Consider the following 27264-nt stretch of genomic DNA (forward strand, 5'->3'; position numbering starts at 1 on the left):
AGGCAGAGGTAGCACTTACATTTAAAATCGCAGTTTTATTTTAAGACTATCATGTCCTCTCCCCTTTAATCCACTCAAGTTACAAAAATCATGAGCTGGTTTACACAAATTTCCTTGAACACAATTTCTGTAGTTAAAAATTACATTTCCCAAAATTAAAAGGGCTCATCTTCAAACATAAGTTGTCTGCTTCTTACGAAGCCTGTGTTCATCTACATTACAGAAAGACTTTCTCATATAATCTCACTTTTCTCTATATCCCCAAACTGATATTAATCCCTAAACCATACTGGAGCATCTGCTCCTTTTCCTAATCTATATCATAGAAAAATGTCAAGAAATGAAGAATAATATCATCATTTTAAATAGTGATATAATATGCTATTTTTTGATGTATCATACTTTATTTAACCAATTCTTTATTGTTGTATATATAAATGGCTTTGAAATTTTTATTATAACATGAAGTACTGTGATCAGTGATAGCAGTAGTCTATTTAATGCAAATTTCTGAATTTCTTAGGTTAATTATTTAAGGTAGAATTAGAAAAAAATAAAGTTCTTTTCCAACCCAAGAGATACATTCTCATATGTGGAAAATGCATGAAAACTTGTCTTTTATGACAGGCATTTTCATTTCCATGTCTCAAAAACTAATGTATGATATTTTAATCCTTTTATAGTGTTAGTACAAAAAGGCAGTCAAAGTTCATTGACATATATTTATGTTCTCTGTTTCCCTCTGGAATGAAATAATTTTTTTCTTTAATTATGGATTTCCTCTGTCTTGCTCATGACTCTATATTCAGCTCCAAAAACAGTGCCTCACAAATAGCAGATACAAATAAATAAACAATCACTGAGGGAAATATGAATTTCAAATACCCTATCATAAAAATTTGGCAAAGAAAGCATATAGCATACTAATCATCATCATGGGAAAAAGAATGAATAGAGTTAAGTTCAGCAAACCTTTAAGGTGGACCTCAAACAGAGAACCCAGTATACCTAATTGGAGAAAAGTGGATAAAGCTCAGAGCTGCATAGCATGAGACAGTGTTAGAAATGGTGGCCTTGCAAAGGCATGAATCGTGTACAAAGTGTATATAATATGGGGGTACAGGGGGGAAATGCTATTGCATACTATGGGGTATCTTTAACAGGAAAATATCAAGAGCACCACAGCAACACCAGGGGTACATAATGAGAGGACAGACAAGAGTTAAGGTGAGGTCTTGATTTTCTGTTTGGGGAGGGTGTGTTTATTGGCTATCTTTCTCTTGGGAACAATGAAATTATCTAAAATTGAAAGTGTTGATGGACTGTTGACTTTGGATGTTATTCATGAGGCCCAGTAGATGGAGGTGGCTGAAAGATGCACTGACTGAGAAGTAGACTGGTGAACGATGGTGTATACAAATGATCGAACATTGCGCTGCTACAAAAACGAGTGAAGTTGTGAGGCATGCAATGATGTGAATGAACTTGCGGGACATTCCATGAGGCAAAATAAGCCAGAAACAAAAGAGTAAATATTGCATGATTGTGGTAGTTAGATTCAGCTGTCAACTTGGCCAGGTGAAGGCACCTAGTTCTGTTGCTGTGGACATGAGCCAATGGTATGAACCTCATCTGTTGCTCATTACATCTGCAGTCGGTTAGGAGGTGTGCCTGCTGCAATGAAGGACATTTGACTTAATTACTGGCGCTTAAATGAGAAAGCACAACATAGCACAGCCTAAGCAGCTCGGCATTCCTCATCTCAGCACTCACAGCTCAGCCCAGGCCTTTGGAGATGCAGAAAGAAGTCACCCAGGGGAAAGTTGTTGGGACCCTGGGGCCTGGAGAGAAGGCCAGTAGAGACCATCCTGTGCCTTCCCACGTAAAAAAAAAAAACCTCAGTGGAAAGTTAGCTGCCTTTCCTCTGCAGAACTAACAAAATTAATCCCCTTTTATTAAAAGCCAATCTGTCTCTGGTGTGTTGCATTCCAGCAGCTAGCAAACTAGAACAATGATCTTATTTTAAAAATACTTACAAGAAAACTGGGGCCTAGATTATAAAGTCTTATAGCAGTCATACTTAGTCCAGAGTGATAATTGTTATTTCTAGATTTTGAGAGACTATTTTTTATATATATATATCACCTGGTATTTAGAAATAAGAACAAAGCTGACTAGGTCAAGATAAGGTAATTCAGAATACAGGGGTAAGGAAGACTTTGTATTTTAGAACATCACCTATTCTCTGAGACAAAAGGTTTATTTTGCCCTGAATCTAAGTTTTCTGAAGCACATAATCTAACTCAACCTGTCTGGATAGATCATTTAAACAATTCAAACACAGAGAGCACAGAATAAGAATGAGAAGCCTTTAATCCTGTATAACTTAATGTAATGCCCGGATACACCCCAGAGTATATTAAGCAGATAATTAAAAAGTAGTCCCTTGAGGGATGGGAGAAAAATTATGGAACTATTAAACTTTACCGCAGGGGAAACCCAGGATATTGTGTCAAACATTAGGACACCCAAATCAATAGACCAAGCCCTTGATTTTGAGGGTTGCTCTTGTGTAGCTTACGTACGTGGTGGAGAAGCTTAACCTACCTATAGGTAGGCCTAAGAGTCACCTCTGGAGGACCTCTTTTGTTGCTCAGATGTGGTCTCTCTCTCTCTCTCTCTAAGCCCAACTCTGCAAGTGAAATCATTGCCCAACCCCCTATGTGAGATAAGATATCCAGGGATGAAAGCTTCCCTGGTGGCATAAGAGATGATTCCCAGGAATGAGCATGGCCCTGGCACCACAGGATCAACAATGCCATCCTGACCAAAAGGGTGAAAAGAAATTTAACAAATAAGGTATCAGTGGATGAGAAAGTTCAAATAGAGTTAAGAGGCTACTCTGGGGATCACTCTTACACAAGCTTGAGTTGACATTGCTACCTATCATAATTGCCAAACTCCAACCAAAACCATTCCTACCAATTCTAAAGAATAACTAGGGCATTATATAAGATTCTACAAAGTTTCCATGCACTAGGATAACTTTCCAGAAACCTACAGGCAGCCTCCAGATGGGTCCCTAGACCAGATACGTCCTGAAATGCAAAGGGACCAGCCTTTCCAGAATATCAACTAGTTCCATCCCCCTATTCCATATTATCAACAGTCCCTTCCCACATGAAAAAGCTATAACAGGCATAGCACAAATAACCCTAAAGAGTGGGAGAAAGATCAAAAGTGATGGTGGAGTTATAAAGAGAAGGTAGGGTTTAACAAATGAGTATGATTGCAGAATCATTATAGTGACATTTCTTTTAGTCTCCAGTACCTTAGAACACCTAGAAGTAAAAACCTAAAATTGTGGAATTGTAACCCATCCCAAACTCTGAAATCTGTTCTACAGCTAATTATTGTGATATAATTTAAAATTTATTGCTTTTATGTATATATGTTAGTTTTCACAAAAAAAAAAAGATAAGGAGGAGTATAACAGAGAAGAGAGAATTTAACAGATGAGTATGACTGCTGAGTCACCATATTGATATTGCTTTTGGTCTCTAGTGTGTTGGAGCAGCTAGAAGAAAAAATGAAAAATTGTGGAACTGTAACCCTTACCAAACTTCAAAATCTGTTCTATAACTACTTCAAAAATGTACTTGGAAATGTATTGCTTTTTTGTATACATGTTATATTGAACAATAAACAAAATGTTAAAAAAAGAAAGAAAGAAAGAAAGAAAGAAACAGTGGTCTAACATTTAATTAGACCCCAATATACAACTGGACAAAAGGAAACATGTATCACCTACCCACTTCACCCTCACAGGATGGTGGTAAACTCCTGGCTCAGTTGCTAGAAACATCTTTCCCTGAAACAGAAATCCAGTTTTCCCTTAACCAACTTATTAGACACCCTCGTTCATTTGGGACAATGAATCCTAACCCAGTTTTGGAACAATTCCAAAATTTCTAGACCAAATAACTTGCAATAACATAATGAAAAATATAGTTGTAGTTGTTGTTGTTAATTTCGGGAGGAAAGGCAGTGTAAAAGTAATAAAGCCAGTTCGAGTTTCCCAATTCAGAAAACAAACAGCGAGCCACATAGCAGAGGCATGGCCCCTTGAATAAGCCTGACAAAGCAAGGATACTTGACCGGGCCAGAGCATATTTAGCCTGAAAAAACAAGAAGACATTGAAGGTACATGATAAACATCTTCAAATATCTACAGAGCTACCATGAAGGAAAAAATTTTAGCTTTAATCTGGGCAAATCCAGTGGGAGAAACCAACAGCAATGGCAATATATCACAGGGAGACCCCGTAACAACAGTGGGCTTGTTCCATTCATTCCACAAATGTGTCAAGTGCGTACTAGATACCGAAGGACCCTGATCACTACTCTATAGTCCTATAGGGGAGTGTGACTTTATGTTAAATAACCAGATTGTGTCCTGGTAGAAAGACTAGGAAAAAGTTTGGCAACAGACACAATAGAAATGTAAATATTTTGCCACTTACTGGAAGATTTTTACAGTATTCAGTGTGAAATAATAGCATTAAAAATAGTTACAAGCTTCTCATTATTTATTTTCAGTTGATTTAAAATAGTAGAACATAGAAATGCTTGCATAAGCCAAAATTAATTTTGAGTTTGTCCTTAAAAGTCCCATAGTGCCTTTAAAGGCAATGCTACCTCTTCAATTGTACAAGAATATTTAGGGATTTGAGAAGCTTCAACTATCTGTGTGGCCTAACGACACTATGAGCTAGACCAGATTCTAGAGTGGTGCCACCACTACAGTTTTCAGTATGACAGCCGTAAGCTACATGTAGTTATTAAACACTTAAAATCATCTTCGGGTGAAAGAGGACTTGAATTCTTAATTTTATTTAATTTTGTTGGATTTCATTTCAGTGGGCACACGTGGTTAGAGGCCACCTATTGGACAGCGCAGTTCTAGAGGGAGATTAATAAGATTTGTAAAGCAGGACCTTTCTAGAGAAAAGAGGCGCAATGGTGAGATGGCAGTCACAAGATAACTCATATACCTCTGTTTCTAAGTAGTTTTCACTCAATCGCTTAAAAAGATATTTTAAGATTCATTAATGTACAGCTAATGGGGCAGTAAGGAATCAGAAACAGATTCTGATCTAATACATTCAGTAGAAAAGAAGAGTAACTAAAAAACAATCTTGAAATGATATGAAGCCAATAACTGAGTCGAGGATACAACAATCCAGTGATTCTGGGTAGAACAGTGAAACCGATACCCTCAAGAATCTGATAACCAAAGGTAACCTTTGGTTTGAGGTATAGCCAAAGCACAGTACACACAGATTAATTGGAACGAGAGGACAAAATACTAAAAGCTTTTATTTCTATTTAACATTTACACAAAAATAAGAAATAATTAAGCTTTACAAACATATTGGACTTCTATTGACATTTATGCCCTTATTCAGTACACAGGACATATAACCACAAATCTGCTAAAGCACTCAAGGTATCCTGAGGGAAAATTGGGGGTTTCAAGGCAAAAATATCGACAGCGGTTACTCCATTTCTTCGAATGCATCCAAATTTCAATTTACCATCATTTACATTTGGCCACTTAGGTTTAGAGCAAATATTATTTTAAATTGCAAAATATTTTTAAACATTGTAAAACACTTACATACTGGGTGTGACTGCACGTGACCACAAAAATCATTTCCCACACAAAGAGTTTCTGATTACCTCAAAGTTAAGTACCTGTTTCTGAACTTAAAAGATTCATTATGCACCATTCTTTATTAAAAAAATAAAAGGCAAATGTTCAAAATTTGCTTACCTGTTCTGTGATGACAAGTGGTTGTCAGGAGTGTTTATCTAGTACGTATTTTCAAAAATTTACATAATAAACAACTTCAAACTAAAAGTGGCCTCAACAATCCACGAGAAAGTCTTCTGTAGTGAGCATTTTGAAAACAGGTATCTGGAAATATCTGCAGTGTTATGTGATTTTGTTTCCAAAAGCTTTACATGCTCACACAGCCTTACAATTTAAACTTGAAAATGAAATTGTCTAACCTGTTTAAAAATATTTCACCTGGAGATTGTCAATGGACTTTTAACCTTTTCCCTAATATTAAGTTACTTAGCTTTCCAGTTAGTTTTCCAGGGACTAATTAACACTAGGTGTTCTAGTTTGCTACCTGCTGGAATGCAATATATCAGAAACAGAATGGTTTTTAAAAAGGGGAATTTAGTAAGTTGCTAGTTTATAGTTCTAAGGCTGAGAAAATGTCCAATTAAAACAAGTCTATAGAAATGTCTATTCAAAGGCATCCATACAGGGAAAGATACCTTGGTTCAAGAAGGCCGACAAAGTTCAGGGTTTCTCTCTCAAGTGAGAAGGCACACGGAGGACACAGTCAAGGCTTCTCTCTCATCTGGAAAGGCACATGGTGAACATGGCATTCATCTGCTAGCTTTCTCTCCTGGCTTCCTGTTTCATGAAGCTCCCCAGGAGGCATTTCCTTCTTCATCTCCAAAGCGCTGGTTGGTGGACTCTCTGCTTCGTGGTGCTGCAGCATTCTCTGCTCTCTCTGAATCTCCAGCTTTCTCCAAAATGTTTCCTCTTTTATAGGATTCCAGCAAACTAATTAAAACCCACCCAAATGGGTGGAGACACATCTCCACCTAATCCAGTTTAACAACCACTCCTGATTGAGTCACATCTCCAGGGAGATGATCTAATTATAGTCACAAACATGCAGTACTGAATAGGGATTAGAAGAAACGGCTACCTTTACAAAATGGGATTAGGATTAAAACTTGGCTTTTCTAAATGATTTCTAATAAATCATTTCAAACCAGAACACTAGGTAAGATGAAAATTCATTAGCTGTACATCTGCAAGAAACTGTATAAAACTGGTAGATGAAACTGAAAAATGAGCATCATAATTTAACAAATGCAGTTTATTGTTTTCAATTTGGATTGACAGATTCTTGTGAAGCATCTTTGCTCAACTATGACAGATATATTAAAACCAAATAGAAGAATAAACTGAACTCTGAGACCTCTGAATCACTGCATTGCTGAAAATTAAACCAAGATTTTCAAACGTGGTGCTGCATATTTGATCATAACGTGATCACCAAAATTTTGCAAAAATTTGGAATCAGTCTATCATATTCTTCTTATGAAAGCTATTATCATTATTTTACATAATAATGGAAGTTACTTTAAATTATTATTTCATCTTTACCTAACATGATTGTGTTTTTGATTTATAATACAGAGAATATATAAGTAAAAGGTGAACATATTTGGTAAACTAAAAACTTACAGAATTGGGGGTAGATCAAAGCATTTTTACTAAAAAAAAATGTAATCAAAAAAGTTTCAGGGCTACTATCCTAATATCACCCACTTCCAATAGTGATTTTTAAAATTTCTTATAATGAAGACAATGCAAAAGAAAACCTTAAAAACAAAAATTAATGTCAATTCCTTTTAATGTTTTTAATAAACTATTTTGTAGGAGAGGATTTTGTATAATCAAAGCAAACAATTATAGGAAAATGGGTCAAGAACTATTGAAATGACTACTAAAAAAGTGCTGAGCCCTTGTTACTGTGACCTTAATGACCCATTTAAAGCTAGCCAGAATAATCCCACCATCCAGTTCAGGGTATAGACTCCGATTCTGTTTTGCAACACCAGCCAAATGCACATAGTGGCCTCCAAAACCCTGTGACAACACTTCTTTATAAACCCACTGAGAAATGATTTTCCTCATATACCATTCCATGCCCTTCCAAAACGCACCTGAGGCTTTCTTCACAGGTCACAGACCACGTATTAATTTCCAGCATTAGACCTGCTATTCTGATTTAACATACCCTGGAGGCTGAAAAGTCAATATGCCAGAAAAATTTCTGAAGTGAAAAATTTGCCTCAGTTATAACTTGGAAATGTGTAACTTCTAGTATTGAAAAGAGAGAAATGTTAAACATTAGCAAGATAAATCCTACTGTAAGCCATGCTGAGTGTCTCTTCCAAATGATGCAGATATTCATAAAAACAGATCCCGGAATCCTCAGGTTAAGTCCTTACTAAAATAAGCCAGTTGACACAGTGATCCTTGAGTTAGGAAAAGGAAATTTCTGACAAAGAACAAAGAAAGCACAGAGCAGACCAAAAAAGCCCTGAATAAGAGATTTTTCTTCCTGTTTTCCCCACCAGTGAAAGGTCCTAGAAAGGAACTGTACAAGGAATCTCCTTTTAATTCCTTGTATAGAGGGAGCATGGTGTGGGGAAGAGCTGCAGGTGTTCAGGAGACCAGAATCAGTGAGGCAACCTACAAGAAGCCCAACAAAATGGCACAAGGAGTTCCTGGGTAGCTCCAGTAGCGGCCCACCAAACCAAGGGCCTCCTGGCCCAGTCCAGGATCCAAAGACCTCCTTCCCCTAACTCCAGTGTTGAGGGGTAGGGGTGAGAGAGAGAATCTAGCACCCAAGTAGAAATAAGCATTTTCTTAGATCCAACGTATGTTGATGTTACTTTTTTGATCATTAAACCTCTTTCACAAACATTTTCAGATGAGATTCCTAGAATTCTCTGACTGCTTGTTGTCTTGTGGAATATGGTTTTCCAGTGGTTAAAGAGTAGTCAAATAAAGTTCCCAAATATAATTCTAAAATTTCAACCTATCTTTTTTTAATCATTCTTCAACTACTTTTATTAGAGAAGTTGTAGGTTTGCAGAAAAAAACATGTAGAAAATACAGTTCCCACATAGCCTCCATATTATTAACATTTTGCATTAGTGTGGTATGTTTGTAATAAGTGATAAAAGAATATTATTATAATTATAGTATCAGTTGTAGCCCATGGTTTACATTAGGGTTCACTGTTTGTATTGTACAATCCTATGGGTTTTTAAAAAATTTTATTCTAGTAACGATATAAAATCTAAAATTTCTCCTTTTAACCACATTCAAATATATTAATTCAATGCTGTTGATTACATTTACAATGTTGTGTTACCAGCATCATCATCTGGTTACCAAAACTATTCCATCACCCCAAAGAGAAACTGCATAATTAAAGCATTAACACCCCATTCCCTACTGCTATCCCAGCCCCTGGTCTTTCTTAATCTGAATAGAGAATGATATTTTTTTCTTGAAATAAGTTAATAACAATTTCAAAATTTTCTGAAAGACGCATATCCCAGAAAATTAATGATCTCAATGCACTGAAAACATCAATCCTCCAAAAGGAGAATCCTCCTCTGATATGATCATGTAGTTAAATAAATAAATGTGCTACAAGGAAACAAAAAAACTATACCAAGATTGTAGATGAAAGCAGCAACTGTAACAAACTGAAAAGTAAATATCTCCTTATTTCTAGACAGGCTGCTTATTGAACCAACCTGGAGCACTTCACTGAAGCAAGGCCACATACATCAATATCCACAATACAATACCCATGCAGAAAAACTTCCACTCTGGCTAAAAGACAAAGTTCAGTGGCCATATCTCATGGGCATGGACAGGATAACCAGACTAAAGTTTGGTGATGATTAAAATTGAAACAGATTGATGATTGAAAATCTTACCTTTAGAAATGCCAGAATCAACCAAAAGGAAGTGGAAACTTAGAAATGTTCAAAACCATAATAGCAAACCAGAAAGGAGGCAGAAGGAGGATGTTCCTTTCCTGGACTGATAAACCTAAAGCAGGTGCACACATCACTGAGGGATGTGTAGGGAGCGAGAGGCAGCTGTAGGTGGCTGCATGGGGTGTGGAGGGATGTGGGAGGGGTGTGGAGGATGCATGCACTGTGTGGGATTGTGTGTGGAGCTGATGGAGCAGGGGTCATGGAGGTATGGTGGGGATGTGAGATGGATTGGGGGGGATTTCGACAGGGTTTATGAGGAGGAAGGGTTAAGGGATATTGTGGTAAGGGGCATGAGGCTAGCTGGGGGTGTTTGTGTGGTGTTGGGGAGACGTGGAGCACTGTGGGAGGCTATTTTGGGAGTGTGGAGATATGCGGTATATGGGTTATCTATGGAAGGGTTGTGTGGTAGAGTGTGGACATGGTAATCATGGTGGACACATGTACATGGATACCCAAGGATCCATGTACATGTGCGTGTATGTACCTGTTTTTTGTTTGTGTAACACACAAAATGTGCTTATTGTTTATTGATTTAAAATTCCCTCTCTTGAAATTGCACTATATACAACCATCTTTCACGTAATGGCAAAAATCAAATTAAACTTGTAAAGTAGCTGCGTTTGTGGCACTATGCCTGCTATTTCAAATAAATCAAGCTGACTTTCTTCACAAATTCATAGAATCAAAGTTACAATTGCCCAAATATTTCTTGAAGATGAGGAACTTTATTGTACTCATGTTTCATAGCCTTTTGGGATCTGAGAGACAGGTGACTGAGAAAGAAATTATGTCATCACATTTCAACTCTGGAACTATAAAAGACAAATTACAATCTGATTTCCAGAAGCATGACCTCTAGGCTTGTTCCTTATCAACCAGAGTCCCATTAAATCAAGCACAGAAAGGACCTAAAAAGTGGAAAAAGACACACAAACACAGAACCCTGTATACAATTTTCTCTTTGTTTGTAAAATCGGCCTGCCTCAGTTCTCCATTGCTTTTCTAACAGACGGCAGTGCATCTGAATGAATACCACCAACGCGTCAGCGAGCATCATGTTTCGTGAAACTGTGCACAAAACCTGGGTGGCCCTCCTTGGACTGGTTTTTCACTTCATAGCTATTTTTAATTTCCAGCACATTTGGAAGAATAGGGTCGGCCTTTAACTAAAGCCAAACCTTAGACTTAATTTTGGTTCCAGCCTTCTCTTAGTCTTCAAATCAACAATTATTCTGCATAAGGTTAATTTTCTACTCCTCTTTCTTTCAGTTGATTTGGCAACACTGGAACCTGCATACAGAGATTCTTTCCCCCTGTTTGAAGCTTGTTCACTTACCCACACAATACAATATATTAAAAAGCAAACAATCTCTGAACTTTTCATTTCAGAGGATTTTATTTTTATTTTCTTACCTCTGAACTGTTAAGGTGGCATCTGTGAGTTCCTGAAAACCAGCCATCACTCGAACATTGGTCAATGTCCACCTTCTGAAGATTTATGTCAACTTTCATGACACCCCTTAAAAACAGAAAAAGATAGAAAGAACAAATTAATCTGAGCCTTTACAACTTCTAACTATATTCTGCTCTAGGAATCAAACAAATTAGCAGAAAGAAGGGACTAAATATTTTCAAATTCCTCACTCATATTCACGTAAATAAACCAAGTGAACACAGAGACGCGATAGTACAGAATCAACAAGTATTGGTTTTATTTACTGTTCTGTCTTCAGCTCCTAGCCTGGCACATTAGTAGTAATAGGTGCTCGATAAATATTTGCTGATTGACTGAACTCCAGACAGCATTGCTCCAGACAAGATAGCAAAGTTAACTTTGAAATGATACCTGCTCCCACTGCCTCTTCTATTAAAGTAAATCAAGCAAAGCCCTCATATGATTACTTTCTATTCTTACTTCCCATTGCAGGGCAGAAGGGTAGGGAGGCTGGGGGACTACTGGAGAAGAGCAGTGTCTAAAAATAAACATCTCTTTCTTCTGATCTTCTATTCCAGGGACTTTAAAGCTCCTCAGCTTCCCTGTGTTGCACACCAAATATGTAAATTTTTCTCAGCTACAGAAGTGCTGATTAATATTTTTCTTTTTAAAGCTGGAAACAAAAACACTGCATTTCACTTAGTCACTTGAGAAAAGTCACTAAGAAAGGGAACTCACAAAATCAGAGCTAGGCAAAAGCAAAATTGCAAAAAAAAAACTTACAGGTTTGCCTAGAATTCCCCCATTTTCTTCAATCAGTTTCCCAACCTTTTCCTAAGATCCTTCCCTTCTATTTCTCACCACCACCACCACTAGCAGCACCAAAAGCAGCAGAAATATTTGTCCTATGCTGAACTGCCACACCTGAATTTTATTTTGAAATAAATATTCTATGTCTTGGGCCCTGGAGGCCTAAGCTCTCCCATGTAGTTTTTCCCAAACTTGAGTAAAAGTATAAACATTATCTAAAGATAAGAACAAACTTTCAAGATCCTCTCCCCTCTACACACCAAAAACTACTTTCATTATAATATTATTTAAAGCATGAACACAAACCTAGGCTCAAATCCTTACCTCGTAGCTACAAAACAAACAAACAAAAATTACAAAATAAATGCAAACAAAACTATAAGATGATTAAAATATAAATCAACAATATTCATTTAAAGGGACCCATGTTAATGTTTTGTCAAAACTAAATCACTTCCAAAACAAAAATATGGTACAATGAGCTGGTTCAGCAGACCTATATTACCATGTGTTACGACTCATTTCTCTACTCTCTAACCTACTTTTAAACCACTCTGAAAACTTTCAACACAGTAGCTTAATGTCATTTAGCCTTCAGTTGGGGTGAATAAATAATTCATTCTTTTTTTTTTTTGTCTCTCTCTCTTCTTTTCTCTTTAATCTATGATAAATAACTACTCTACGAAGTGCTAATACGTGCAAAAGACATAGAAAAAGCAAAGAGGGAAATGCTAAAGCCTTTCCATGTGATAAATAACTGGATTCCTAGGACACCTAATGCCTTAACCCATTAATTCCTTCACTCTTTCAATAAATACATATTGTGTAGTCTGTGCAAATCATTATAAGAGATACTGTCATGGTTAGGGATAGGTGTCAACTTGGCCAAGTTGTGGTACCTGTTCATCTGATTGGGCAAGCGCTGGCCTGTCTGTTGCAATGAGGACATTTCATAGGATTAGGTCATGATCACGTCAGCTACATCCACAGCTGATTCCATTTGTAATCAGCCAAAGGGGAGTGTCTTCTGCAATTAGTGATGCTAAATGCAATCATGGGAAGCCTTTTAAGGAGGACTCAGAGGAGACAGGTTCCATTCCTGCTTTGGCTGGTGAGCCTCTCCTGTGGAGTTCATCCAGGCCATCCAAGTCATCGGCTTCACAGCCTGCCCTGTGGATTTTGGAGTCTGCGTTCTTACGGTCACGTGAGACACTTTTATAAATTTTATATTTGCAAGTGTTCCCTGTTGATTCTGTTTCTCTAGAGAACCCTAACTAATACAGATACTATGGAAGATTTAAACATGAACCATATACTAATACATTTTTTTTTTAATATTGGGATTTTCGATGGAGAACAGATGCTAAAATCTGGGGACTTTGGAAAACAATCATTTAGGATACAGTAGGGATTCAATAAACAGTGTTGACTGCCTTGAAAAGGAGGAGTTCAATACAGCCACCCTCCACATCAATCAGCCATTCTTGCAAACCCCTCCTGCTCTACATTATGCTCTCCAGAAAATGATGTATTTAAGTTTTCATTCATTCAGTAAATAGTTGAGTATGTACCATGAGCAAGAGTTGTTCTTGGCCTCTGAAATGTGCTAGCAAGCATAAAAGAAATTCCTGTTCTCATGGAGCTTAATTCTAGGGTGGGATAAACAGTTAATAAATGAAGACATAATAAATAATGTATTACAAGGTAGGAAGTGTTATGGAAAAAAAAAATTCTGAGCAGTTAAGGGAAACGGGAGTAGAAGTAAGGGCAGGTTGAAAAATTTAAGAGTGTCAGAATAGGCCATGTTAGGATAAGAGCTCTAAACACATACTCTTCAAGGTCTAACTACAATAGGCTCATATTTACTCTCAAAATCGCCAGCTATCCACTTTAGCATCCTAAAATTTCCCCCTGGACACCTGTAGCCCACTACATTCAGTATTTTTCCCTAAAAATCTTACTTAGAGGATATTCTTAAGGAGTTAAGTAATCAAAATAATGCATTTCTATGTGTTCCACAGCAACTGTTATTAATCAAGGAGGCCAAGTCTTCCTCAATGATCCTTCTACAGTGACAGGTTAGTCATAATATAGTCAAATCCCCTTACGATCTCCTGGGGAGTTCCAGAAGGTTGCAATTACTCTGGGCCCTTTCCCCGAGATAACTGGCTTCAGAAGCGGGTCCCTTTATCGCTGAGAGCTTTCCCCCTTAATTCCAGGCTCCTTTCCAGCAACCAAAAAGTCACCACAAAATTTAGACTCCACTCAGGAAGACTTCCGGGCTTTGCACAAAGCCACCCCTGGTAACGAACCACGCTCCTCAGCTGGGAAATCAGCGCTGACTCATCTTCATTAGCGCCTCTGCCTGGGCGCCAAGAGGCCTACAAAGCCCTCGGGAAGGCGCGCTCGACTTCCAGAAAGGAAAGTGGAGGTTTAGATGGAAAGAGAACTGTCTCTCCGCGGGAATGTGAGAGGATACCCTGTCGAAAGGAATGCAGAGATTTAACTACTTAAGGGGTCCTTAGCGGCCTGCACGCTGGCACAGAAAACCAGGACACTGACACACAAACGGCCCCCCCCTCAAGCACCACCACCACCACGCAGAGCTTTCGCGCATGCGCCTGCACCCAGCATCCCCCGAGCAGATGCCTCTGGGACAGGAAGTGCTGCTTCCATATCCGGTGAGCAGATGTCTCTGGGGCGGAAGTGCTGCTCCCACATCCAGCGAGTGGAATCCCCCAGGGAAGCTGCGAAGTCGAGAAAGTGTCTGCTGTCTCATAGAGCCAGGACAGAAGAGCGAGGGCCAAGAAAACTTGTAAGTAATCCCTCAGAGAATAGGAAATAAAGCAAACAATATCCTCATCACACCTGGGGGTGCTTAAGGAAGCTATAGTGTCCTCTCAATCACACACCTGAAATGCAACAAACCCAAAATTGGACTCCTCCTGGCCCTTACCCATCATGTTCTCTCTCTCTGAATGGTGCCTCCATCCTCCCAGTGTCTAGGCTGGCAACCTGTTTGTTATGAGACTTGGTTCCTAAGTCAAAGCAAATGCCAGGTTCTGTGGATTGTGCCCCCTGCATGGTTTTATGGGGACCATTCCCCTCCATTTCCATTACCACTTCCTTGGTTGGAGTCTCCATCTCTCACAGGGCTTAAAATTTTAATCTGTTTTACTAATTGGACCTGTCTGATACTGCTCCAGGTACGAACCAGGTTTTGTAGGTGCTGAAGTTTACACAATTTAGATTCCTTCTTTAAGAAGCAGGTGCAAAATAATGAAAACACATTCATATCATCATAAGCTCTCTGACCCTACATCTTTGTGTTGTAACTGCTGGACAGATAGGCACAGTAGCCAGTTAAAATATTACTAGAAGCCATTTCTATATCAGAATGGCTAGCAATAACTGTATACAGAAGTGACTGCAAACCATTTTAATATACCGCAATAAACACAGAAAACTTATTCTCATCTTTCCCTTAGCCAGTTTCCAATAATGCCCATAGCCTAGAAAAAGTGTAAGGGAGACAACTTATAGTGGAAAGAGACCACCACAGTTACAGCATCTTACTTTTGTAAAAATTGCAAAAGAAAAAAAAAAAATGACAGAACTGATTTCTAATGTCCATTCCAGAGTTTTAGAAGATTTCCATGCAAATCTTCACTGTTGTCCATGCAATCTTCAGAAATTTTAACATCATACTCTTCTGCCTATATAAACTTTTGAAGCATATAAATCTGATTATGACAACTCCCCATTCAAAACCAGTATTTCCAATTTCTTAAAAATAAAATCCAAGTTCCTTGGTATAACATTATAATCAAATCTCTCCTACTTCTAACTTCTCCCGCCACTCTCCTGCATACAGCTTTTGTTACCAACAATCCAAAATTACACATGAGGTTCTGAATCCTATGGTCTGTGATGGCAAATTTATGTGTCAACTTCGCTAAGTTATGGTATCAAGTTATTTGAGCAAGCAAGTACTGGTCTGATTGTTACTGTGATGGTATTTCATAGATTTAAATTATTAATCAGTTGATTGCCTCTATGCCTGATTACATCTATAATCAACAAAAAGATGCCTTCAGCAATTAGACAAGTCTCATCCAATCAATTGAAGGCCTTAAAGGGAGACCTGAGAATTTCAGCAGTCAGAAAGAATAATTTCTGTCTCTACTTCAACCAGCCAGCTTCTCCTGGTTAATTCATCAAAACCTTCATCAAACTTTCCAACTTGCCCTATAGGATTCATGCTTACCAATCCCCATGGTCGTGTGAGTCAATTCCTATAATAAATCTCATAATATTTACAAATATATACATACATACATTCTGTCTATTTTGTTTCTCTAAATAATCTTAACATAACTTCTCACATAGTCATTAATTTATAGATGTCATTATACATTCCCTTTGCCTTAACTGTGTTTTATTTTGTAATTCCTACCTGGCTTCTTTCTAAAACCTTCCATGAACTCCAAGTCTGATTTGGAAACTGTTTCCTTATTCTGCTAATAATACATACAATGTGCATGGCTTCTTCTTAGCACTCAGCATACTGTATTACAATATTTGATTTTTATTGATCTGTTTTCTCCATTCGACTAAAATTTCTATGATGACATGGGCCATGTCTTTTCTGCTTTTTCCCTCAGCTCCTAAACCAGCCCACTTCCAAAATTAACCTTGGAGAAGAAACTGCATACATAAGAGAGAATCAATGATCAGCTAAACTAACAACAATTGTTAGAGAGAGAATACCCAGGAAAACTGTTATGAACTGCTGTGCGTGAATGGGGATAGAAGGAAAAAAGCCTGGATATGTTAAAGGAAACCTTTGAAATAATCTTTCTTCTGCCTCATGTTATCTTGGACAATAACTTTCTGCTCCATCTCTACAAAAATTTGGCAGTACCAGCCCAGATCGTATTGATGGTGTGGTATCAGGCAAATATTCCTCTGAGATAAAGAGTTGATGAAAACAGATTCTGGTAGATCAGTTATCATCAGATAGTCACTCCTAACATAGATAACCAGAACACAGTCCAATGCCTAGAACTGGGTTGTGGTCATACAAATACCAAAAGCATGTCGTACCGGCATGAGAGCAGAATAGGCAGACGCTGGGAGCGCCTCAGAGAGATAGTTAGCAAAAGTCTTGAAGGACAGTGAGGGAAATATTATTGTAGGCAGAAGAAAAAATGGAATTTTTCTTTTTCTATAGTAGATAGAAATTTTGACAACACTGTCATATGTGAACAAATGAACTTGTAGATCTGGCTAAAGAGACTTTGAGGCAAAATTCAGAAAGTGCCACCTGACTTCTAGCTGTCTATGATAATGTGAAAATAAATAAATGGACTAAAGAACTGCTTAATTTTTTTAGCAAAGCTTAGAGGAAATACAAAAAGCCAAGATTAGCTGGGTTTTAAAATAAAACTGTTTCCTATCCCCAGTGTCTCCTAGCAAAAGATTTTCAAAATGTGCGTGGCTTCGAGGAAAAGATCCACTGCAGGATGGGGTTGTAATATCCTTTGTTAAGATCTCAAAATGATATGACAGTGTTTCATACGACCTTTCAACTAGGACAAGGGCCTTCTAATGGTCTTATAAATATGCTTTGTAGAGCCTCTCTATTAAACAACATGGATTCTAAGATTTTCAAGGTTATTGTTGTACAGCAGTCACAGGGTTTGTGGTAGTTTGAATCAAGATATACTGCAGAAAAACATGTTCTTAAATCTAATCCATTCCTGTGCGCGAAGCCATTGTAAGTAGGGCCTTTTGACGAGGTTACTTTAATTAGGATATGTGCTGGCTTGGGGCTGTTGTGTACCCCAGAAAAGCCATCTTCTTTCAATTATAATCCATACTTGTGGGGGAAGACCTAATCGTTTAGGGTAGAAGCTTTGGTTAGATTGTTTCCATGGAGATGTAACCTACCCAGTTGTGGGTAGGACCTTTTGCTCAGATGGTTTCAGTGGAGATCTCTGCCCATCCAAGGTGGGTCTTAATCTGCTTACTGGGTCCTTTAAGAGGGAATCATTTTGGAAAAAGCTCAGAGCCAACACAGAGACATTTGAAGATGCAGAAGGAAAACACCCCTGGGGAAGCTGTTTGAAGCCAGAAGCCAGAGGACCAGCAGACATCAGCCACATGCCTTCTCAGCTGATGGTTCCCAATACCATCAGCCTTTCTTAAGTAAAGGCGTCTGTCTCTGGATATCTTAGTTTGAACATTTTTATGACCTCAGAACTATAAACTCGTAATAAATTCTCTTTATAAAAGCAAACCCATTTATGGTATAGTGCATTCTGGAAGATTTAACAAACTAAAACATGGTGTGATCCTGCTCAGTCAGAAAGGATCATAATCCCATTACTGCAGTCCTTTATAAACAGAATGAATACAGAGGGAAAGAGAGAGTCCCATAAGCAAGAAGCTGGAATCAGTGAAACAGGAAGAGAAGACAGAGACCAGCATATTGCTGTCATGTGCCTTACCATGTGGTAAAAGAGCGAAGGATAGCTGGCAGCCACTCTTCAGAAAGAAAACAAAACCATTGATTTTCATGGTTTAAAACTGTAAGCTAATTCCAGTTTTTTAACCCAACTCATTTCATGGTATCTGCTTTAAGCAGCCTAGAAACTAAAACAGAATCAAAGACATAAATGACCTTGTCTCACAAAATTTTTTGAGGTATGGTCTTTGTCTACTAGGATGAAGCCCAATAAGATCTGTTTTTAAAACCCACAATGTTTTTTAGTTATTGGCATAGGCAGGACCATTAGCAGCTTGGAATAAAAGGGAAAGAGACGGTAAAAAATGGAAAAAAAGGCCTTTGCCCACTACCTCTTCTATTGGCAGTAAATAGGCTGGGAAGGCTACTCAGTTGCAGCCATTTCTTAGGGAAAAGGAAGGATGGCTCAGAGAACAGAATCAAGTGCTCAGGGGGTAAAGCCAGGAACTGCATGGAATTATTCCCACAGACTGAGCTTGGACCTTGATCAAGGTATTGGCAATATATGCTGAGTTGGATTTCAGAATGGCTATGGACTCATAACTTCCATGAATATCCTCCTCCCCTGCATTCTGAACTAGAGTGTTACTGTTGTTATCCTATCCCTGTGCTACAATTGTATGTTAGGTGTGGAAGTGGGCATGGAAAACAGATAACATTTCTTTAGTTTGCAGGTCTTCAGATTGAGAGAAGTATCATATTGAAAGAACTATACACATGGAGACTGATCCTCCCCTAAACAACATTTAGATGACTACATTCTGGAATTCGAGTCAATGCTATAAAGAGATATGACTTTAAGGGGCCTTGAGATGGGACAAATGTGTTTTGCATGTAAAAAGTCCAAAAACTCTGAGTTTGTTCTTGCCAAGTGGAGTCACTGTATAGAGGTAGAAATGCCAAAATATCCCCCAGCTATAGACATCCCAACTCAGTTACAAGATATTTAAGTGAAAAAGCCATCTCAGAACTGAATCCTCCAGCCCCAGTCACCCTAGGCGATACTCCATAAATCAGAAGCAAACCACCCAGCCAAAGCCTCCACAAATTTGGGACACATGGAATTATGAAAAAAATAAAGCAGTTGCTTTCTTCTGCTAGGTTTTACATTATATGCAGAAATAGGTAACCGGAACACCTACCTAATACAGATGTATTGGGAAAAGTAACAGTGGATCAAGAGGTTGTAGCCATCAAGAACATATGTACACCTAGTAATAAAGTGTGTTATGTGTGTGTATGTCAACAATTGACATAACTTAAGAGAGAAATAAAGATTTCGACAACTTGTATTGGAAATTTTGATATGCTTCTGAGAAACTAATAGATCAAGCAAGCAAAAAAGAAGCAAAGTTGGCAAATATCTAAACGTTGTAATTCATAGATGTATATCCTCACATGACAGAGAATTCACTTTGTTTGAGCATGCACAGAATACTTACAATACTTAACCAAAAAGAAACCAGAGATTATATTTCAAAGGGAACCTCAAATTCCAGAGGATCAATATCATAGTATGTCCTTCAGTCATAATGCATTAGATTATAAATTAATTTCCTAAAAAGGATAGTTTAAATAAATATCATGTTTGGAAATTTAAAACAAATCCCTAAATAGCGTTTACTTTGAAAAAGAAATTAAAAGATACCTAGAATTGAATGGTAGTGAAAACACAAGTAAAACACTTGTGAGACATAGATAAAATAAAACTAGAAGGAAACTGGTTGCTTTCAATACAGTACGTTTATCAGGAAGCAAAAAAAGTTTTCAAAAAATAATCAATGACCTCCACAGTTAATTCAAGAAGTTGGAAGTGAGGAAGCACCAGGGAAAATACAAAGAATGATGATTAATAAATACTAACAATAGGGGTAATGACAGTGAAGTGAAGAACAATAAAGTGATGGAGGAAAAAATACTTCTTTACAAGTATAAGTAGTGCTAAGGTGTGGTTTCCGAATACCATTCTGCAATAAAATAAACCACGACTTCCTGAAGAAATGAATAATTCTAGGACTGGGGCAGGGAAGTTATGATATACCTGGAACATCACCTTATAGTGCCAAAAATAAGGACAAAAGCATGTCCAAAGAACACAGGTCATCCTAAAAGAGCTTCCAACTGCCAAAATTATAGCAATTTGAACAACAAAATGATAGTATTGGATTATAACCAAAAAGTAAATGACCCAAAATCCAACTCATATAAATAAGTGATTAAATAAATAGATAGGGAAGAAGGGGTAACTCTGCCTTATAGAAGAATTCCAGTTAAATATAGAATTTCACCATTAGAACACCAGAGTAATGATTGCTGCAGACAAGACCCAATAATAAATGCTAAAGTTAGTGGGAAAAACTTTAAGAAAAAGCAGTGTATTTGCATAACCTCAGAAATGTCTAAAATTGACAAGGAAATAATATCTAGAATATACTGGATATATAATGATATAGATTTGTTGCAATTAATCAAAAAAAAAAAAAATAGAATTTGGGCAAAGAATATAAACAAGCAGTTAACAGAAAAGTAAACCCATTAACCCAAGTCCATATGAAGCAATGTTCATGCTCATTAGTAATCAGAGAAGTACAGATTAAAACAACAGTGATATGCCATTTTATATCCATTAGACTGTAAAAATTAGAGGCTGTATAATGGCAAGTGTTGGCAGGAATGTAAGGCCATACGAGCCCTTGATGGGTACATAGAGAGATGCAGCCAAATGGGTACATAGGCAAGATGCAGAGCAATCTTGCAATATTTAGTAAAATTGAATAGATCTAACTATGACTTAACATTATTCTCTTGGGTGTATCTCTCAAAGAAATTCTCACACTGGTTCATGAAGGGATGTGTAAGTTTACCACTGTGTTATTGTAGTGGTAGGGAATGGAAGGAAAGGTGTAATGACATCACTGGGATGCCTACATCCTCCATACAATAGCCCTGCACAGCACAGGGAAATGGCCTGGATGTGTAACAACCACACAAAGAGACTTTTTTAAAAGTTATGTGGATAAAAAATAATGAAATATTGTGGCATACTCTAAGGGTACATTATGGCTATAAAATTAATGATAGCCAGTAGGCCAACGAAATGTCTGACAAGGTTGATACTATGTGTTACTGAAGAGTAAGATGCTACCCTAGCCCAGGGGATTTGCGCAGGTAAGGCCACCTCACCACAGCTGTGACTTTCAGAAACATCAAAGTAAGGCCTACCCTTACAAGAACAGCTTGAAATTCCTTCGTGAAAGAAACATCTGGTAAATGATGAGGACTGAATATGGTATAAGAGAGGGGAGAGACTCCTCAAACTTTGAAAATGGTCTGCAGGTGGACACACACCCAGTCAGGCTGTCGTATGACCCCGTGACTCTGTCAGTGCCAATGATATGGACCTGGTCTCACTATTACTCTTCTAAGAGTATGGCTTAAATAAACTTGCTTGAGCATCAGACGATCCAGAAGACTTATCTTGGATGTGGATGGAACCAAGGAGAGGAAACATAGCATTTATTTAATCGAAATTATTTGCACACAAAATACATGAACAGAAAACCTTTCAAATTGGTTACAAATGGAGGCAGGATCAAGGGAAATAGAAGAGCAATTTTTTTTGTTACCATCTAACTTAGATGATTCTAGAGTCATGTTTCAGTATCTTTATGAAGTTTTAGCTTGCCATCTTTGTGTAATTTCCTCACTTTAGGCCATTTATCCTTAGAAAATATTGTCACAAAAACACCCAGCATCATAAAGACTCTCATTTGGCTCAAGACATATATAACTACAGAAAGTACAAGAACACTAAGAATACGGTCTTCCCAGGGTTTTAGTAACAGAGAAAATACTTGGCAAATCTGTCATATCAGGCGTGTCCTCAGTGCTGGAGTACTGTGGTAACTGCTAATTTAGCAAAAATATAGGCAGATATCTGGGTTACTTTAGGATAAGGCTTACATTTCCTTTACTACAACCAAAACTTGAATCACAAACATCCATAGAATGAGCAACAACAACAGATACTTTACATATTTCTAATACTTTCCAGTTATAAAGAACTTTCCAGAAACTGGTCATCACAACAACTCTCAGAGATGTTATCCCTATTTCATAAATAAAGTAGGGTCCCAGAGACTTGTCTGAAGATAAAAAACTCTTAAGTGGCAGATCACGAACTCAAAAGTATGTATTTCATTTGAAATTCATTAATAATTCTGTATACCACAGCTATTTGCCTACATTCTCCAGAAGTAATTTCAGGATCAACATGCTAGCATATTCGGTTAACATACACACACAAATGAGGGACTGAACATGTGAAGCCCTATACTAGGTTGTGGTACGGACACAAAGCAATGGATATTTGGGGGAATAAAAACAAAATGTAATAATACAGTTTATTCATTCTTTCATGCAAATGGTATTGAGCACTTACTATGCCAGTTTTTATCTTAGATATGAAGTGGGGCAAATAATCAATGTACTATAGTACTATGGGAATATAGTCAGCCCAACAACTATTTCTGAATTAACAGTTTTTCTGTATTCTTGGCAGCTCTCTGATATGGCATTGTGCCATAAATGAGTTATTTAGGATGATCAATCCAGGAAGCAGATGGAGATCAGTTAAGGGTTTGTTTTATAAGATAAAGTGGCAGAGTTGTACAAAGATCAAATAGTAGTGATCCAAAAGGAAGGATAGAGGAGAACAGAAAACCATATTCCATGAAATTTACACAGAAAAGTAAGAGAGCTACCCGAGAAAAACAGGAAGTGAGGTTTTCTCATCTCACATTCCCCAAGCAGTTCCAGAACCAAAGACATATCTGACAGACTTGAAGGTTAATCAAGTGGAACCAGGTCCTAGACCTATCAAATTTGATAGCCTCTACAAACTAATGTTCAGCAACCTGATAAAAATATTTTTAGCATATTTTCTTAAAGTAATAATGATGAAAATGTCAATGGCATAATGTATAAATTGCTTTGTCATGATGTTAGGCTTCATGCAAACCCTGATCAAACTTAACCCCAGTCATAGCCAGAATGCTAAGTTAATAATAATATTAAAAATTATTAATGACCATCTGGCAACTAAATAATTGGCCCATTGAAGACTAAACACAGTTTCACTGTAACTACTCTTTTTTACCCTCATTGCTTTATGATGACCTGCTAGGCAGCCTTAAGAGAATAACCTCATTTTTGCCTCCTAAAAATACTAAAAAAATAATGCTGAATGAAAAAGTTAAAAATACTTAGTATTATATTGCTAGGAATATCTTTATCATATTGTTTTCTGCTTATTTAGAAGGCAAAATTTCAGAGGAGTTTGTGGCAACCTATTTTTCTCATGCCATTATTTAAGTATAATAAATTCTATCCTGAAAATATTGTCAGAAATTAAATTATTTACTAATCATATAACTATCTATTGTTTCAGTCATGACTTTAAATTCCTGCGGCAAATTATTTCTAAGACCCTGATACCTGCTAGAACATCTAGAAGAATTTGACAAGAGAATTTATCTTAAAGCAAGAGAATGTTGTTCTCCCCCACACAACTTTGCAGCAGACATATCCAGAGAAGCTTGCCAAAACTTTACATAGTGATAAACGTCTTCCATCTGTCTGATTCCTTGTTCTTGGAAGTCTTTTTGGCAATCAGGTCAAGCTTTTCTTGGGAAGACCTATACATTTTGAGTGAAAAAAAACTTATGATTAAAAGAATACCAATAAATATATAATGAAGTAAGGTCAATCAGGATGGAACATTTATCCTCCATCCACAAATGCAATCTTTATATTTTGAGCTCCTGAAAGAGAAACTTTCTCAAAGTTAAGTGCAGTACATCTCTTAAAATGGCTAGGGTTTAGTGTCTGGTAATAGATGAATGTCTTCCCCAAAGTGTATTTGACTCTGCTGCTTTTGCAGAGGTAGCTGACAGCAGTCTCGTTTTGTGATTGTATTTCACAGAAATAATTTTGAGCTATCCTGACATTTTATTTAATTTTAAATAACAAAAGGGCAATTTGTTTTATGAAACAGTACCTTATAGCATCACTTTGGATATGATTATTTCTCAATAGGATGGGACAATTGTCCCAGTGCAAAGAGTTTACCTCTGTCGACTCATTTAGCTTAAATAACAATCCTATGAGAAAGCAAATATTTTTCTCATTTTATGAGAAATGAGGTTCAGAGAAGTTATGTAATATGACCAAAATCATACTTTTTTTGAATTGCTAGAGAAGAAAAAAATAAGAACAAAGCATCTGCTGTCAGAGAAAATAAATGTCTAATGGAAACACTGTAATCTTATAATATATATAAAAAGAACTGCCAAATACCTTGGGATTTCCTGGTGATTTAATCACACATGCCATTTTTGTTAGTGTTTGGATTCATTATCTAAGCAAAAATACATCTTTTTGTTGTTAATTTCTTAAATTCAAGTACACTGCTCTCTTATTTTCCCATTGCCTCTTATTTATATAGATCTTCAAACCAAATTACTTAACTGATAATCTGCATGGATTTTTAATTCTAATTAACTTTTTCCCTATATCTTAATATTGTTTATGATCAGGCAAGTCAGCTATTCACAGTAATTTTTCAGAGTAAGATACACAGCTTATGTAAAATAACACTTCTGATCCAGAAATAATATAATAAAGCAAGTAAAAAATGGTTTAAAATAAGGAGCTTTGGTTAGAATTTTGGTTGGACAACCACAATAGTAGGTAAATATATGTTTTACTTGTATGCTTTAATCCCTATGATTGATGTTACCATTTACTGAGTGTTCATTATATATCAGGCATAATGTGAGACACCTTCAAAACATCTGCCTTGAAACTGTCATTGATATTTTTCCCAATTTATATGGTTAATATTTTAACAACCTAAATAACAATAAAAATTTTTGGACACAAAGAGGTAGAAGGGCTTGTCTAAGGATACACAGCTTTTTAGTAAAAGAGATGAAATTGCTGTTCATATCCTAGGTATAAGGGAAAGAAGACTGGTCAGAAGATCTAAGTTCAAGTTCTTGTTCAGAATGTTAGATTTAGCATTTATGTTTTCTACCACCTCCCTCCCCAAATCCAATGGTAATGATAGTAAATGAGCATAAGAGGGAAGAGGTTCACATTGCAAAGGAGATGCAGCTGACCAGAGATCTGACACCATTCTCTGGGACCATACTGATGAAAAACCAGGGTGGTAGGAGCTAAGCCAAAAACAGGAGAAGGCTGGAGTAGAGGTGGAAACTGCTCTTCCAGCAGAGCTTCCAGAAAGTGGGAGTGGGAACTGAAATAAAAATCAAGATGATTAATTGAAGGACTTCTAGACATTTACATGAGTCAGTACATCCCCTCCCTGAGTGCAGTGGTGGCATTTATCTTTAAGTTAAAAACCAAGAACTATTCCATAAAGAGAATGAAGAACTGCCAGGAAAGAGCCTACCTTCTAAAGTAGTTATTAGTTCTCCCAGAGTAAAGAAGGAGAACTGGTAGCACGAAGGGGAAGAACAGACAAAACATTATGAACAAACAAAACAATAAAATCTGGGGAAACCAGCAGTAACTCAGGGAACAGAAGAGAATTTAAGACACTGTAATTAATATCCTCAAAGAGATTTAGTTTTTCAATAGTTTCAATAGTTTTATGAAAAAAAGAACAATATGAGATGAAGAAAGAGTTCATGGAAATTAAAAGAAGCTTCCAAATAAAAAATAATTTTGAAAAAAAAAATAGAAAGTTTCCCAGAGTTCAAGTACAAAGAAAAAGAGAAGGAAATGAAAGAAATGTTGAGAAATCGAGAAATCAGACCTGAAAGCCCAATACCCAACTGTAGGAGTTCCAGAAAGAGAAAATGAATAGGAGGAAATGACTTGATCATATGAACATTTCTGACTGGGATTTAGTGTCCAGTAAATGGTGAAATTGATGAATAATAAGATTCATATCTAATCACATCATCACGAAATTTCAGGAACACCAGGAAAAAGAAAATATGTTTAAAGTTTCCATACTGTGTAAAAAGTATGTGTACATGAGTATAATTAATCAGTTTAGCATCAAATTTCTTGTCAGCAGCAATGGATGTTTAAAGTTCTGAGGGGAAATTGACTTTTAATCTAAACTTATATACCTGGGCAAGCTATCAAAAAGTATGAAGACAAAGGCATTTTCAGAGAAGGGAGGATTTAGAATGTTTCCCTTCCACCATTTTTTCTGAAAATATTATTAGAGAAAGTACTCCAACAAAAAAAAAGAAAAAAGAGAGAAGATTTCTGGAAATAAGAGTATGCGTATCTAACACACTATTACTGAATTAATCCAAAAGATGAACAGATTGAAAGACTTCAAGACAGTTATTTTGCAGAGGGCCCAGAGCAACTTGTACAAACTATGGCACTCCAAGAAGAAGGTTTTCTTTAAGAAATAGAATGATTGATTAAGAAGTTGAGGGGATGTGAGGGTAGTTCAGTGGTAGAAGTCTCTCCTGTAATGTGGGAGATCCGGGTTTGGTTCCTGGTCCATGCACTTCCCAAAAAAACAAACAAGCAAAACAAACAAACAAAAATTCAGCAAACAATGCTGTGATAATGGGATACTCACAAGGAAAAGTAATGAAATGTGACCCTGCAATACCGCACACACACACACACACACAAAGTTGGCCGATCTTAGAATCAGTAAAACATATGACTCCTTTTTTATTTTTTAACATGAAAAGGAAAGGTAATTAACAACTCAAAGGGGGAAATAATGGTAAAAAAGTGTGCATGCAATCAC

At 37.0% G+C, this 27264-nt stretch overlaps 1 protein-coding gene across 1 annotated transcript in view; it reads right to left on the reverse strand.

Annotated features, from left to right (window-relative positions):
* Positions 1-27264, reverse strand: part of GPR158 (G protein-coupled receptor 158) — a 486825-nt gene that overhangs the window by 427060 nt on the left and 32501 nt on the right. The window contains exon 2 of the mRNA XM_077153523.1: positions 11095-11200. Coding sequence (XP_077009638.1) covers positions 11095-11200 — 106 coding nt within the window. The remainder of the gene's footprint in view (positions 1-11094; positions 11201-27264) is intronic.

The sequence above is a fragment of the Tamandua tetradactyla genome, chromosome 1 (assembly GCF_023851605.1).
Source record: "Tamandua tetradactyla isolate mTamTet1 chromosome 1, mTamTet1.pri, whole genome shotgun sequence".
Taxonomy (NCBI): Eukaryota; Metazoa; Chordata; class Mammalia; order Pilosa; family Myrmecophagidae; genus Tamandua; species Tamandua tetradactyla.